We start from the raw sequence: 16,807 nt of genomic DNA, 5'->3' as shown, positions 1-16,807 counted from the left end.
TTGTTTATATATATATATATATAGCCTTATTTTATTTTTTACATTGTATTTATTATTACATACATCTTTTGTACATCGTCACAATAACAACAATGGTGTTTGGTGTGAAGAGGATCCAGGAAGTGTTAACTGAACTGAAATCTGTCACGAGGGAGATTCTCCTCAGCGACGCCATTACACAGCTCCCTGTGTTTGGTGGATGACAGCGAGAACAAGTTCACATTGAAACCGTGATTCTGTTTTGAACAGCAGTTGTGCAGATGTTGATGTAAGTCCTGTCACGTCCACTGTCGCCATCTTTGTTCCAAAGTCTCCTGACTGATCTCAAAGTGACTTTCCCGATTAGTCAGTGAATTTACTTTGCCGCCATCTTGTCTTAGTTTTAATCATGGGTCTAAGTGTCTCAGGCTAGTTTGAGCTAAGCTAGCCGACACAGTTAGCAAAGCTAGCTATGTTAAACCGTGCTAGTCTGTAGCGTTGACATTAAATGTCTGCAGGGAGAAGTCCCAAGGTCAGTGTGCTCATCTGTGAAAACAATTATGGAAGCTCTTTTTCCTTAAAAAGCTTTTAAAAGATACTTAAATAAGTTTGGAAAATCGTTTGGATGCTAATTCCACTGTGGTAGCATGTTACTGTTAGCACAGGGATGTGTGTGGTTAGTGATTAATTATAGATTTGATTTGTTTATCATTAAATATGAATGTAGAAAGAACGAAACAAAAATGAATAATAAACAGACTTTCGATGAGAAATATAAATGAACTAATTATGTCTTAAAAGGAGTAGAGGGAAGCAACAGTGCTTGTCCAGTCCTAAACCACTAATCTATATCAATACACCAATAATTAATCTTATAAATCCACTCTCCTCTCCAGTGGATTATAGTTAGTTTTAATATATTGAGCTGAGGTCATACAAAAGTTAATTATTACTCTCTCTTGGAGAAAAAGCTGTATATGGCTCTCTCTCTCTGTTTCTGCACCGTCTCTTCTGTATCTGAAATTTTTTTTGTGTGTATAGTCATGCTGTTAAATACCAGACATTATGATTTATTATACGTGTGTATTGCCCTTTCTAAACATACCTGTTTGGAATGGGCTGACTCTGTAGACAACCCTGAAGCCACATCATCGCTGATGCACAAAGTTCAACAACAGTCCCAGCCGCTGCCTGTTTATTCAAATGTATCCAAATTTAACGCTGCACTAACCTCCTGTGAATGATCCTGCAGGTGTGTGAGCCACATGCAGACAGACAGATCTTTCTGAACTTAGTGTTTAGATAAAGGTAATGTCTTGGTTTACCAATGTTATTTAGTACTGTGTGCAGTCACAGATGGAAGAATTACTCAGGACACAGTGCTCACTTAGTCATTGAGGGAATTTTTTAAGCAATATCTGGGACGGCCCATTTCCTTGTGTGCAGGCCGGGATTGGTGGTGTCAGCGTGCAGCAGATGAAACCTGAGAGGCTGAGATCAATTTCCCCTGAAATCTAGCCCAACTTCATCCCTACCAGTTTCTGTTGGAGTGTGGAGGAAATGGCAGCAGCAATGATTTCTGTTGAACACAACCAGTTTTGTTGTTCAGTGTGCCTGGAGGTTTTGAGAGACCCGGTGACGATCCCCTGTGGACACAGCTATTGTCTGGACTGTATCGAGGATTATTGGAACACGAGCAAGCAGAAAGGCCAGTACAGCTGCCCTCAGTGCCGGCAGGTGTTTAATCCCAGACCTCTGCTGAGTAGAAACACGGTTCTGGGTGAAGTGGTGGAACAGTTTCAGCGCAGCGGACTGAAAGCTTCAGCCCAAACCTTGGTCAAACCGGATGAAGTGAAATGCAGCGTTTGTACGGGGAGAAAGAGCAAAGCTGTGAAATCCTGCCTGGTTTGTATGCAGTCTTACTGTGTGGCTCACTTGAGAGTCCACGAAGAGCGCTTTCATGGAAAGACTCATAAACTGCTCCCAGCTTCAGATCAGCTGAGAGAGAAGATGTGCCCATCAGCTGAGAAAGAGGCTGTGTTGGAGGCAGATGAGAAAAGAAAACAAGAGGTGTGTTTGAACGTTTCTTAAAATTCAGAATTGACACATTTCTTTTAGGTTTCACTCTGATAGGTTTCGTTTTCTTATAACCCTGCCCTCAAAGAGAATGAGTCAACAGAAATTAAGTGATCACAGCTGTTGTGATCAGATCGTGTCTCTTTAAATGATTAGGAAAAAAAATACGATGTTCTTTTAAAAGGGTGATCTAAAGTTATGCTTATAGAGTCAAAATCCTTTTTTTATTATCTTATTCAAGCACATTTAATTTGTCACTTGGTAGCTGAATAACTAGTTCTGATAGAGTAGGAATTATCACAAAGAAAATTGTGGATTTGCCCCATCATCCATTAAATCAATTCTCCTAATGTCTTTGTTTAGGTGGGTAAAATATTCAACCTACTTAAGGAGTACAGGCTTGAGTCATATCACATTCAGTTTCTTCAGCATGGTGTAAAAGATGAGAGAGATTTCCTGGATAGTGTGACGGATGAAGATCTCCATAACTTAGGTAAGAGTGCTGAAAAGTTTTCAGTTTCATATAATGCTTTGTTAGAAAATTCAAGTTGCCAGACGATTGAAAATATGCAAACCTACCTAACCTGAAAAGTGAACTGGAGCCTCCTGGAACACTTAAGTACTCATCTGACTTCATCATACAAGCACTGAAAAACAGTTAAAACTATGTTGTCACCAGTCAATGGAAAATAACCTCAGCTAAAATTTTATTTTTTGTCCTAATTTGTAATTTACTGGCAATTCTACAACTACACTGAATTATGTCGTTGTGATATATGTACACAATAGAAGGTATATATTTCGGGGGCTGTGCAGAAATAAGTAAACACAATCATTTAGAGCTAAATTATTTTATTGACGCTATATAAACCCCCTGTATCTTCCTGTGCTGGGCAATATGATATTAATAATAATTACCACTGCACTTTGGGCAAACCTCATGCTCACAATAATGGTTGGTTGGCTGCAGCAATAGACTTATGTAGCTGACATGTATACGGCTAAAACAAGGAAAGAAAACACAGTTGGAAATGTAAAAAGGAGATAGACAGCTGTGTAAGATAAATTCACTTGTAAGACTTTTTGAGAGACGGGGGGGGGGGCATTTTCTCTCTCTCTTTTTTTTTACAGGTTTAAGTCGTGTGGAAAAGAATCGTTTTGTGGCATTGAAAAACTCCATTCAAAGACCCCAAGCTACAAAGTGCGAAGTTCAAACTCTGGCAACTGTGAAAAAATCAAGGAAGGCATTCTTCCTGCAGTACAAGTACCCTAAATGTCCTCAACCAAAACGTATTACAGGTAAGAGAAACAAACCTTGTAATGCATTTTTAACATTTTAACATTCATTTCTGTAATTCCATTTACTTATTTACAGTATAGGCGCAGCTTACTTACAAGTGTTTTGTGATTCTGAGCTGAGAGCTATTTCCAACCCTAGCCCTGAATAGGCTACATAAAAGAAGCACAAATGAGGAGTCTGGTTTATTTGTCTGTTTTTTTCTTCAGATCTGGATCCAACTCAAAACACTGTTAAAGATCTGATGTTGAGGATCTGTCTCCTTGAAAACGTGGGACGCTCTACAGGAGTCTGTCTCTACACAATTGACGGGATGCCCTTGACAGACGATCCTTTCTTCAACACATGTGAGCAGAGCGTTTACAGTTTCTTTTATTTGAGCAATTTGAAAACTTTTTATTATGTTCTGTTCACACACATACAGTGTGGAAGCTGCATACAGTGATCATACAGCTGATGTCTTTTTATGTCATTTGGGATCAAAAGAGTAGAACCACAGTGCAGACCACAAGAAAACTCATCATGATAGCGAATATAACTCTTTAAAAGTAAACTGATAGCTCTGCTAATGTTTTTTTTAAATGTGCTTCAGTGCAAGAACATCTTATATTTTTATTGTCTCTTCTTACAGGGTCTCTGAAAGAGAGATACATTCAAAATGGAGATGTAATCTATGCCATTTTTACACCAGAGGAAAACCTTACATATGCTCCTCAAACGCTCAAAGCCGAGTGTGTGGATACACCAGGAGAGGATGTTATCCGATGCCACATCATGCTCAAGGTGTGTCTTGGTTGTGATACAAGTAATATTAACTGATATCCTTAAAGAAATCGAAGCACTAGACAACTCAAAGTCTAACTGTAGCTTAGTTTAAGGTTATAACTGCTGCTACTAAATAGACTGGTGCCTGAGAAAAGCAAATGTCCTAGGTGACAAACCAAGCAAATATCAAAAACTTAATTGTTAAGAAAAAATAAATTTAAAATTCACTTGAACTCAGGGTTCAGGATGTTGATGTCTCTCATGAGGGTTAAAAAATGGCAGCGTTGCCGTTCTTTTTTAACTCAGACTTTATAAATTGAATGAAGATGAATCTGTATTTTTAAAATGTTTTGTTGTCTTGTTTAGGGAGACTTCGACGTGATGGTGAACTTAAAAAACGACACCATAACCATTCTTAAACTCAAGTTGGCAAATGCAAGTGGAATTCCAGCACATGTCCTTCATTACAAGTAATACAGAATGATCTCCGTAACCACTGAAGTGTCCTTTTCTTTTCTTGTAGTCCTTGGCACTCACGCACTGCCTCTGTTCTCTGGTGTGCTTATTTTACTTGCAGAGGTCAACGCCACGGATGTAACACACTGGAAAGCTATGGAATCTCTGAGAGGTCAACAGTTGCCTTCTCTTTATACACAGATGATGATAACAGTCCATCCCAAGAGTCTTTCTTCATTGATGATGTTGTGCCTTCAGTCCAACAAACCCAGAAAGGAATGAGTGTGTTCCTGTCCTCGCTTTACATTGTTGTAAGCAGTGTTGATCTTATATTGTTATATATCTCATGACCCTCTTTACTTTAGTATTGGTATAAACATCCATCCTGAGAGATCTGATCACAAGTCGACAGCATTACGTAAGAACTCACAAGTACGTCATCTGTGTTCACGAAGAGCAAATGATTTTGTGGATACAGATGTGTCTGTATGTCAGCCACCAGACCAGCCACCAGACCAGCCACCAGACAACCTCCAAATGTGGTCTAAGTGACCAGATCTTGGGACTCATTCAGGACGTGTGTGTTCAGACCTGTACTTACCACTAACTGCTTGCGAATCGGATCACTCAGGATGGATGTTGATAATCGGCATTTGACACACACCCCTCCTTCTACAACTAGGCTATTGGCTGCCCCTGAATAGTCCATAAAAACAGCTGATAATCAGCTCAGGGAGTTGCTCTAGATCTGTCACGGTGCCCTTGCCTGAAATGAATTTAAACTAATCTGAAAGGTTAGCTTATCTAACAATTAAGATGGTTAATTGTTTAGGTTCCTCCTTCAGTGTTCTTTACCATGTTTTTAAGTGCATCTGTTTGTTTTTTTTCTTTTAGAAGAAGCATCATTCAGAAATACAAAATAAATTGGTTGGCTACATACGAAAACTGACTGGATGTAACCCTCTTGCCCAAAGTTTGCATCAGTTGCTCAGCAGGAATGAAACAATGACATGGAATCAAAAGGTAAACAATATGAGGTGGTATAGTTTTAGCTAAACTCTACTTGGTTTTGTACCTCTAAAGTCAATAACTACCCATTATTTTTTTATGTAATCCTAATTTCCTCACACATACTTGCAGATTTCAGTAGTTGAAGGCTTGTACATTCTCTTCAGAGAGCTTTTGCCCCAACTTGGCTCAGAACGAGGGGAGAAAGTCATCAAGGACATCGATGTCTTTGAGAATTCATTGTGCTGCTGGGCACATCTCATCTCCAGAGCAAAGGTATGATGATTTTAGGGTTCGAGTTAACTGGGCTTCTGTAATTTCAAATTCAACTTTATACATTTTGTGTAGAAATCAATATCTGCAAACACAATCGTGGAGGTTGAGATAAATGTGAGCTTTTGGTTGTTTCTGTACTTGAATATATTTATCAATGTGTCTTAAATCTGATTCCCAGGTAATCCCTAATGTTTTGTCCTATTTGAATAGAAACAGAAATCAGACTTTGAGAACTACGCACCAATCACTCTCACATCTCAAGACAACGGACGTTTCTGTGAACCGGTGAGAGTGCCTGGAGTGCCTGGTGCCTTTGAACGAGCAAACGTTCTCCAGAATATCAAAGGTAAAACTAGAACAAACAAATCAAGCCACACAAAATTGTACACACTAATTGATATCAGTCCCCCTTTTTGTTTTCCATCAATATATTAAAGATGTAATCATTCCCTGGGGAACTGGTGAAAATAAAAAATGGAAAACAGTCAAGTGCCATCATTTAATGGTTCTTTCTTGGCCCATGCCACATCTTTTCATTAAGTCTTGTGGAAATCGGCTCAGTAGTTTATGTGTATTCGTTCTGCCATCAAACAGACCAGGGTGAAAACATTGAAATCAGTGAAAGGTAATATTATAATAATAATACCACCAAACTTTTCTAACTGCAGTAAGTTTGTACATAAATAAGAAAATGAATCACAGATGTCTGGATATGAGGTTGTGAGCTGTGATCACAGCTGCCTCTGGAATAGTTTGGCATGGACTTTGCACAGTTTCATATTCTGTCTTCTTTTTAGATGGGGTGAAAATTCCAAACTGCACAGAAAAGATTTTGGGAGAGACTTCATTACAGAGAGCCACTGACATTGAGAAAATCTTGCTCAGCTTGCCTCCATTCATTAAGACCTATCCTCTCTGGATCAATCATGACAAGATAACTGGTCAGAAGTATGTACCATCAACTCTTTCCTTCGCATTAAATTATACTGTTGAATTTTTATAAAGAAATATAAATACCAACTTAAAAGCTTTAGCTAAGTATTGCAGTGCTTTGTTTTTAAAATACATTTAACAAATGTTTTGGTAAAGACATATGGTTACTTCATCCTTAAATGTCTACAATAAGCAATCACATGACAGCTTTCAGGTCCATGAACAGACTTTTGGAAAAATGGTTGAAAGATTGAAATCTTTCCCTCATCTCAACGTGACCCCACCTCTACATCTGAAGAAGCTTGGAGAGAATGACGCCTGCCTTGTTCTGCTGAGTGAAGGTACTCGATTAAATCAGTCTGTATCACCATCCCTTTAGCATGTTTCAGAAAGCATTTTTGTCTTTATGGTTTCATGTTCGTGATTGCTTCTTGGTGAATTTGTCTCTTTGCAGATAACCTTGGTGTTTATCTGTATAAAAGCAAAGGATCGACAGATATGATCAGGGTGCACAACTGTCTGGATGGCACGAGCACTGAAGTGGATGTGAATGTACTGGCGGCCAAGTGAGCACCTGAACCCTACAGCGTGTATAAAAACAACCATAATTAAATCAGTATGCATACAATATAAAACAAAGTCAATTTTGGGATTTTTATGCCTGTTCTTATGCCTCCGTACCGGCGATAGCCAGTGGCCGAAGGCATTATGTTTTCAGGTGGGCCGTCTGTCCGTCCATACAAAAAATTCAATATCTCAAGAATGCTTTGAGGGAATTTCTTCAACTTTGATCAGTTGTCACTTGGTCTCAAACATAAAGTGATTATGTTTCAGTGGTCAAAGGTAAAGGTTACTGTGACCTTTATATAAAAAGTACGTACAAATATATACACAGAAACTGCAGGCATACAACCGCAGTGTGGTAATTCTAGTCCTTTAAGGTAATACAACATGAATTTCCATTTCACTTATAGAGTGCAGTTTCAACAATCTTTCACACCACTTCATTTATTATATTTAAATCAACTCTCATCCAAAGTATTAGTATTTCTTTCTCTCTTTTATGAAAATGACAAACTAAACAGAAAAATAAGAGATAATAAACATAATTTAACTTTTTTCACAGGACTGGTGACTATAGAGAAGATGGATCATTTGTCACAACTAGGACTCCAAAGGAAGCCATACTGGTATATCATTGCCTTGCTAAGTCTTAAATTAGATGACACTCCTACATTTAGAAAACACACTTTAAAGCATGTACAGAGAAAAGTCCAAATTCACTTGAAACAATAAAAAATATGTGAATCTGTAAAGGTTCTTTTATATTTGATATTTTAGTTTTAGCTGTGTCTCATTTTGCAAACTCCCATAGTCATCCTTGCTATTTTGAGTACATCATTTATTTTGTAAAACTTGAGTGTAAAAAAAATAAATAAATATAAGAATCAGCACTTCTCACCTCGATGGTCAGCATTTTGATGTAATTTTTCATGTTGTGTGAAACGGAGCACCCACAAGACCAGAAAACATTTTTACAAGTGAGCAAATCTGTTGGTAGACGTTGTGGTGTGCAACAGTTGTAGTTGCATGTGATCATCCTTTCTGGTCTGTTGGTATTAGTTCCCTACACCACTGAGTATATAAACAATGTACATGCATGCTGAAGTATCTAGATCTGAAACAGCTAAATATTTTTCTAAATGTTTTTTATTTTCATCAGGTCCTGATAGATACAAGCTCATCCATGGAAGAAGAGTGCTATGTAAATGCAGGGATAAGGAAAATTAATGCTGTGAAGGAGCTCTTTGACAACTTTGCATCAAGAAGCATGGCTTATGATTTCCATCATGTCATTGGTCTGGTGACGTTTGACTCAATGGTGAAAACTCATCACACATTTACTGAAAATCTGGAAAAGTTCAAGGTAAAGAATCAAACTGAGCCAAGGAGGGTTCTTTCTGAGAACAGTTGCATCTAATTTTTAATGTTGTTATCCACCTAGTAACAAATGTTCAAAGATTAAGATTTTTCTTTTCATTTGTAGGAGTACATCCGTATCCTTCAACCGAATGGATGCACTCTGCTGTATGATGCCCTACGACGTGGGTCGTGTGAGTTGGAAAAGGTCAAAAAGACGTTTCCAGATTGTCGACTTCGCATCATGTGCCTCACTGATGGAAATGATTCTGGGTAAATTTCCATTCTATGTGCTACACTACCACCTTTACATATAACTACAAAAATAAATATGAAATGCTTAGCATACCTTTAGTTGAGCAGACATTGACTCATGCTAATTTGTAAATGCGATGGTTGATTCTGTAATCCCTCAGTGTTTATCATCTATCTCAATCAATTCTCTAAATGGTTAGGGGGTTAGGATCAACCATTCTAATACACACGTATTTTACAGAATAACATTAAGTAAAGCTGTTTTTCATCTGTTAGTTGTATTGTCTTTCATACTCTGTCAACTACAAAGTGTTGTTTGTCATTTGGGGGCAGATGAGGTCCTAATCTAAACGTTTTCACCTTCCCACAGATCCTCAATAGAGCCAGTTGCAGTTACAGCCAGGCTGTTAAACTCAAACATCATTGTGGATTCAATCCTTCTTGGAAATGTAAAGAACAATATGCTGCATGGAATCAGCAATGCAACAGGTATGCTTTCATACTTGAGTGTAGTAAGCGGATCTATCTATAAATTCCAAAGATCTGTCTGCCTGTGGCTCACATATCTCCAGAATCGTTCATACTATCAGCTTCATGCTTGGCATGTGTATTCTTGAGGGCCTGATATCACACTAAATTCATCAGTGAGCTTCCACTGATGAATTTAGTGTGATTTGGACATGTGAGTGAATCCACCCATTTGTCTGGATCCACTCCCAAATTTAAAGGGTTCATGCTCCACCCATCCACAAAATTTCATGGATAATAGTTTTTGACAGACGGTCATCAACTCCTCAGTGAAGGTAACAATATCCAAAAGTCACATTTTCTAAACCGCTGCTTTCCCTAACTTTAACACTCAGATATTTACGTCATCTTTATACCACACATGCATTTTGCTTCCAGGTGGCTGCTGTTTCAATCCACAGACAATCAAAGAGGGTTTGAAGCTCTTTGAGATCGAAACAGTCCTGTCTTTGGAGCAGAGGAAACCCAAGAAAAAACTTGACGCATCATCTATCAGTGAGGTCAGTGGCATTATGAAAATACTCTAAATTAAATCAAATCAACCATAAAATGTTTCATCGTGTAATCTTTGATTTTATACCTGTTATTCCCCTTTATAGCGTGATTTAACAGGTATCTTTGCAACTAACGGATATGATAGGTATCCAGATACATCCTTGCCAACCCAGTTAAGCAACAAAGTGAGCGGGACAGAGAGGTGAGATTAAATTAACATTTATATTTTTAAGTGAAATCAAATGATTAAGTATCAAACTTACGCAAACACATATAGTTTTTGTTGATTGTTTGCAGACATACGGTAAACCAAAGTATTTCACACCCCACAGCCCAACAGGGTCATCTGACCCTTGTGAAATGTTAACATTAACAATGATGGAAGACCTTTTAAGATAAGAGTGTTAGATTGAAGCATTATCTCATCAAAATAGTGCTCTGAAAAAGAAGCTTCTGGAGGCGAAGGATGGACGCTTCATGGAAAAGGACAGACGTCTCCTGGAGGAGCTGAAGAGCCTGCACTGTGACCCTCATCCCTTCTTCAGAGTCTTCACATCAGAGTCAGACTTCAGTAGGTGGCGCTGTCTAATGCTGCTGAACAGGATAATGTTCAGTTGATAAAGTCATGAAGGGACCGCCTGTGATTCCAAAGTAAAATGCAGTCTTTTTCTATATTTTTATTTTTAATCTCTTCAGCATTCTGGAGGATTCTCATGCAGGGCCCTCCCGACACGCCCTATGAGAAAGGAGTGTTTGAGCTATACTGCCAGTTTGGTCCTGAATACCCAGTGAAGCCTCCACTTGTTCGCTTTGTCACACAAGTATCCTGCCAAAACACAACTAAAAACAACTAAAAAGTTATGACAGGCTGCCAAAGCAGCTGCTCAAAGTCACAACTGTGACAGATACAGTTACTTTAGTAAACTCCACTGGTGTGTGGTTAATATCAAAATGAAAGCCAAAGAAGATTAGTGTTTCTGCGTCAAGTCATGAAATAATGTTGTAACAACTAAGTATCTGTGATCTGTGATAAGTTATAGTGATGACTCTGGAGTACCTAGAAGACAGATCATCAGCATGTTACTGGCGTCATGGCTAGTGTAATCCCAACATGGTTTCCAGTTATATCAAGAGTCAACTGTGTTATTTTTAACTTATTATCCTAAATATTTCTTCGTCTTGTATATACTGTACACGTTTTGCTTGCAAGATTTCCTTAACAGGATTACAGGTGTACCACTGCAACATCAACAGTGTGGGCCGCATCTGCCACAGCATTTTTGACCGCAGCTACAATGCTCACATTACCATGAGAGACATCTTTGATGCTGTGTATGGACTGCTCATCATCCCTGAGCCTGATGACCCACTGGACAGGTGAGTTATGCATATTAATAAACTTAACTCAGAGATTTGAAGTATCTGATGTGATATTGAACTTCTTTTTGAAGCATTTTGGCTGAGGAGTTCCTGACAAACCGTGAGAAGTACATGCTGGAAGCGAATAAACACACTGAGCAAACTGCAGGAAAGTCACTGGATGAAATGGAGAAGGTGAGTGAACTAACATATTTAAAGTTGTGGTGGATTCAAACTTTTTATATAAAATCAACATATGTGGTGTCCGTCTCTTGAATGTGTCTTGTCTCTTTATTTTATTTTAAAGGAATTGGTGGATCATGTGCAGCAGTTTATACCCCAACATCTAATCTGTCCACTCACCAAAAAGATGTTTGTTGATCCAGTGAAAACGGTGTACGGCACCGTGTATGAACGCAAAGCCATCGAGGGACACCTCAAACAGTGAGTTCATTTACTACTGATGGAAATAGTTACCTGCACCAATGTTGTTAAATGTGTGTTTATTGGTTTGGATGTGTTTGTTTTCCATGCCAGCCCCCTGGTAAAACCTCTGGAGAATGTCTGAGTGAGCCCATGTGAAATACAGCAGGATATTGCTCATAGAATTTACAGCGTGCAAGTGGGCTGTTTCAAACACGCAATAGATGCAAAACAAAATAATACAAATATATCAGGAAGAAAACGAGGTGTCGTGTACTCCGCTCCAGAGATTTTGCTCTTGTGACTGTGTCTGAGCCGGAACATGTGCTGCTCCATTCTTCATACAAACTAGACTTGTGTAGAATTGATCTGCCTTGGCGGAGGAATGCCCTCTACTGAGTGATATTCGAATGAAATGTTAGCTACTGCTGCTACTGCTTTAACAACACCATTGCTTTTTGCGTTTTTAAACATAAAACTACATAACTTCCATCTCCCACAATAAATCTCAGCTATCGATCTCATCTGCCACGTTGCCATGTACTGTAATTTCACAGTTCATTGTATACACTCTTGCAGACACCAGTATGACCCGACAGCTGGCCCAGGACACAACCTTGATCTTAACCACCTAGCAGCCGACTGGAACATGAAGAAAATGGTGATGGATCATCGATCTCGTCAAATTCAGTGACTCTGTTGATCATCATTATCACAGTGGTTCGACCTGTGTTTAATGTACATGAGACCTTATTGATTTGATGATGAAGAAGCTTTAGTATGTTTGCATAAGATAATCTCTGAAAATCCCCTTAAAATTACTCGATAGAAAGCCTGTCTGTTTGTGTTTCATTCCTTATAAATGTTTTCCATAGTTTGAATTGACAAAGTTAAATAGATGCAGTTCTAGAAACGTGTATACACCAGATTAATAAATGTAATGTAGCTTATAAGTGTTTCTTAGTGCGGATAAAAGTGAATCTTCAGTTTTTGCAGTTATAGTAATTTTGCCCTAAGATGAGAACTGTATGGACAATCGTAGTAATTTTCCTTCCTTTGCTGTCTGGTGATTGTTTTCCAGTTTTTTCTTTGTTCCTATATTCAATTCATATTCAAATTCAGTAGACTTTATTGTCATTGTACTCTGTGACATTGCTAAATGTGTGAGTTACCTTTTAGAGTGGGGAATAAAAGTGTGTTAAGTTTGTCTTGATGGAGATTCCACAACAATAAACCATTTTAGAAGGACACAGCCTTTCTTCTCTTTTACAATAACCAATATTTTCATTGAACTTTTATATACGGTCTAAAGTAATCTAAATACATTAACACGCTCCTAGCATCAACTAGCATCAACTCACACCTGAACTATGAACTAAAATACTTTTACTATTTGACTATCAAAACCTAGTTTTAATATTACAATTTCAATATTTTAGTTGATAAGAGGCTTACTCGTGAATATTTATAGGAAGGCCCACTTGTGGTTTACAATACTTTTTATAATTATACTTTTAAGCCAGGACAAATAAACCTTTACTTATAAAACTCATTTTTATTTACGCAATAAACTGTTTCCAGAAACAAACCTCTCATTAATATGTTTAATAGATTACAATATTAACTTCAGTGGTAGATAATTATGGGGAAGTGGGCAACCAATCAGAGCCAAGGATTCTGTTCTACGTCACGTCCTGATAACAAGACGCGCCTCAGTCGGCTTCAAAATAAATGTCCTTACATTTTAAACTTAAAAAAATAAAACTCAGTACACTCACTCTTGATCCCAAATGATTAATGTTGGCATGAAGATGAATTCAAACAGAATCCTGCTATTCAAATTCTGTACGTTTCTAATGTTGATTGAACGTCGAAAACCCCAGTTCTAAATAAATATAATGTAATTATGTATTTATTTTGAAAACCGTTTCCGGAAGAAGATTTCCTCTGTTATGGAGCGCGTGTGGCGGAGTGTGTTCAGGTGTGTGTCTGAGTGTGTGTAGCTGAGTGTGTCTGTGTGTGTGTCTGTGTGTGTGTGTGGCTCCGCAGGTTTGAGTAGAAGCATCAGGAATCCGCAGGTGAGTGTTCGTGGATTCAATCATTTACTCGTATTATTGCCGTTTGTTTACGTCAGTTGCGTAAAGTCTGAGATAAAACTGCTGCCTCAGCAGGTAACTTCACTTCCGACCTGACATGAGCTCAGGCTTCGCTTCTGGTTTAAGACATTTGAGTTGTTGTTTAACTCTGAAGCTTTGTTCAGAGGTTCAACCAGTTTTCACAGAGTTTTCACCAGTTCCTGATTTTCCTGTAGAACCTGTTTACACCTTCACATGTGTTTACAGCACTGATCCTGAAGAGTCATTGATTTGTTTGTAGTTTCACTTCATGTTTGAAAGAATCAGCTCCACATGAACACACAGGATTCACACTGCAGCTTAAAGTGCTTCAACACTACTTCTTACTTTTGGCAGAAATACTGACTTACACAATACACAAAACTAAAATACACCTGCATACAAATGTATCACTGGTTTTGGACTACAAACTGCTACCACTGTCTCATAAGTTGAATTAAAGCTGATATATGTGAGTTTAATAATATTAACAACACATTTTTGTATAGCACCGTTCAAAAGACAGTTACAAGGTTATTTACAATTTGAAAATCCAAAATAAGAAACCATTTAAAGGCAAAGTGAAGATCACACAGCAATAGAGCACAGAAACAGATAAAAAGAAGTTTCTATAAGAGAGTTAGAGAGAAATAAAAGCTATATAATGAGTATATAAGAGAGATTTGAAAGAGGAGAAGGAGTTTGAGGTGGTAATTTCTTTTTGATTGATGATATTATTTTTTTCCAACTAGGGAACCTGCTCCCCAGATATATTTTCTTCCAGCTGCCAGTTAAGAAAACACGGAGCAAATTAACCAAAACCATGCAGCTGTCCACACTGACATTAATATAAGATAATATCAAGAGCATTATAATTTTATCTTTTTAAAAATGCTTTACAAATATATTGACATTTACTGGCTTTGGTTAATGTCATATATTTGCCTAAGCTTAACTTCTGATGATGAAGCAGATTTTATCCTTAATATTTTATTGTGACTGTTGACAAAAAAGCCTCAGGCCCATTGGTTTCAACTAAAAAACACAAAACTCAAATATTAATTTCCTTTAAAGGAAAAAAAAAAGCAGGGCGTAGGTTTTTCACAAACGTCACTCAAAGGAGTAAATAGTACCAGACCAATATGGATTTTTGGTTGGCAATGCCAACAATGTAATACATTTCCAATGCATAAATATCTACCAACATATCTTTAATATATGATGTATCTTTTTTATAAATTGGCAATAACTCTTAATATGTCATTATCAAACCCTTGAAAACACAAATACAAATACAAAAAACTTGAATTAGAATTTTTTTAAATGTAATATGAATATTTCTGCATTATTTATTCTTCAAAATAAGTTTTCATATCAGCACATAAAGGCATAAACACTGACACCAATATGTCTGTCAGTGCCCATGTCCTCCATATTGAAGGAAGGTGTTCCACTTCACACTGGTTTGTTTATGACAGCTTTAAGTGAGCTGAGGCTGCAGCAACACTCATCAATAGGATGGAATATCATGAGAGTTACACATAAAAGATGTTGGTCTCACACATCACAGTGACCCCATTGCTCCCTCTGCTTGTTTATGTCCTTTCTAGAGAGATGTGGTGGCTGCTGTGGGTGCTCGGCGCCTTGCTGGCTCTCTTCTGCAGCCTGGATGTGTGGTACTTCCTACGAGTGGCGGCAACGGTGGCCCGGGCCTGGTTCCAGCCTCCGGTCTGGGACGTCACAGCAGAGCAGGTCCTGACAGGCCGGGTCACTCCCCATGACATCGACATGTGCCACATGAACAATGCTCGTTACCTCCGCGAGTGCGATTTCGCCCGCTTCTCTCTCTACACACGCAACGGCGTGTTCAAGGCCGTGCGAGCCCTCAGAGCTTCGATGGTGGTGGGGGCCACCACCATTCGTTACCGAAGAGCTCTGTGTATAGGTGAGGGCTACGAGCTGCGGAGTCGGATCGTGACTTGGGATGACAAAGCCTTTTTCCTGGAGCAGCGATTTGTTTCAACAAAAGACGGCCTGGTGTGTGCCGTCATGTACTGCAAGCAGAGTGTGATCCGCTGCAGCCCGGACAAGATCATGCAGCATCTTTGCAAAAGAAAGGTAGGAGAGCAGGCCTCAATACAAATACAAATTAAACACTGTTAAGGTTTTAATAAATCCTTTGCTCACTGAAGGTCATTTGCTCTTTGCAGGTGGAGTGCCCTGAGTTTCCAGAGGACCTTCAACACTGGGTCAACTTCATCTCAGCCAGCAGCCAGGCCCTCAGGGCAGAGAGCGGACTAGAGGAGAAGAACAAATAAAGCTGTGAACAGGCAGCGATCAAGATTCAAAGTCTTCTGAGAGAAATATTTGCGGCTGTTCGCTGCTCGACTGTCACATGCTTGTGCCTACTTTACTCTTGATATAGAGCTTTACATAGATGCCAACACTAAAAAAACGACATACCTCAATAGAGAAGTAACATGATTATATGTTTTCATGTACCATATAAGCATTAAAACAAATGAATTTTGAAATCCTATTGACGCACGTTTATGACCTCACTGTACAATACACAGTTAATACACAGGCAATACAACCATTATAGATGTAGAGTAACAATAAAATGAAACAGATGTCAAATCAGTTAGTGTCACTCTAATGGAATATGCAACGTAGAAACCAGGTGTACAGTAACTTATCTTTTAAACCAGAAAAATAAAAGGATTCACATTATCAGTAGCTTAAAAGTAAATGAAAAGTGAGCTTTAATATTACATTGGCAGTTGAATATACCTGGTATGAGAAAAGGCTGACACCATCAGCTGCTGGCAGGATGAATACTGAACACTGAGCTGTGCACGTACTGTATGTTTAAAACGTAACTTTTATTGTGCCTTTGTGTCGCTATCGCAGTTGCTATTTG

At 38.4% G+C, this 16,807-nt stretch overlaps 2 protein-coding genes across 2 annotated transcripts; both read left to right on the top strand.

Moving 5' to 3' along the window:
- The first annotated feature begins 129 nt into the window (after positions 1-129).
- Positions 130-13,018, top strand: LOC109641850 (uncharacterized). The gene is made up of 26 exons (XM_020106423.2): positions 130-268; positions 1,426-2,049; positions 2,419-2,548; positions 3,187-3,354; positions 3,562-3,699; positions 3,984-4,135; positions 4,484-4,587; positions 4,695-4,884; positions 5,468-5,596; positions 5,714-5,857; positions 6,068-6,203; positions 6,655-6,805; positions 6,998-7,131; positions 7,245-7,356; positions 7,917-7,980; positions 8,514-8,717; positions 8,838-8,983; positions 9,336-9,454; positions 9,872-9,993; positions 10,093-10,190; positions 10,423-10,559; positions 10,685-10,809; positions 11,220-11,365; positions 11,440-11,542; positions 11,655-11,791; positions 12,350-13,018. Exons 2-26 carry the CDS (start codon positions 1,540-1,542, stop codon positions 12,462-12,464), a joined length of 3,714 nt encoding a protein of 1,237 aa, XP_019961982.2. The 5' UTR covers positions 130-268; positions 1,426-1,539; the 3' UTR covers positions 12,465-13,018.
- A 690-nt stretch (positions 13,019-13,708) lies between these two features.
- LOC109641915 (protein THEM6-like) lies at positions 13,709-16,423 on the top strand. Its single transcript, XM_020106508.2, has 3 exons — positions 13,709-13,848; positions 15,495-16,002; positions 16,095-16,423. Exons 2-3 carry the CDS (start codon positions 15,499-15,501, stop codon positions 16,200-16,202), a joined length of 612 nt encoding a protein of 203 aa, XP_019962067.1. The 5' UTR covers positions 13,709-13,848; positions 15,495-15,498; the 3' UTR covers positions 16,203-16,423.
- Positions 16,424-16,807: the final 384 nt, after the last annotated feature.

This window comes from Paralichthys olivaceus, chromosome 16 (genome assembly GCF_024713975.1).
Source record: "Paralichthys olivaceus isolate ysfri-2021 chromosome 16, ASM2471397v2, whole genome shotgun sequence".
Taxonomy (NCBI): domain Eukaryota; kingdom Metazoa; phylum Chordata; class Actinopteri; order Pleuronectiformes; family Paralichthyidae; genus Paralichthys; species Paralichthys olivaceus.
Note: the sequence above shows the minus strand (reverse complement) of the source record. Positions and strands in the feature narration are given on the sequence as shown.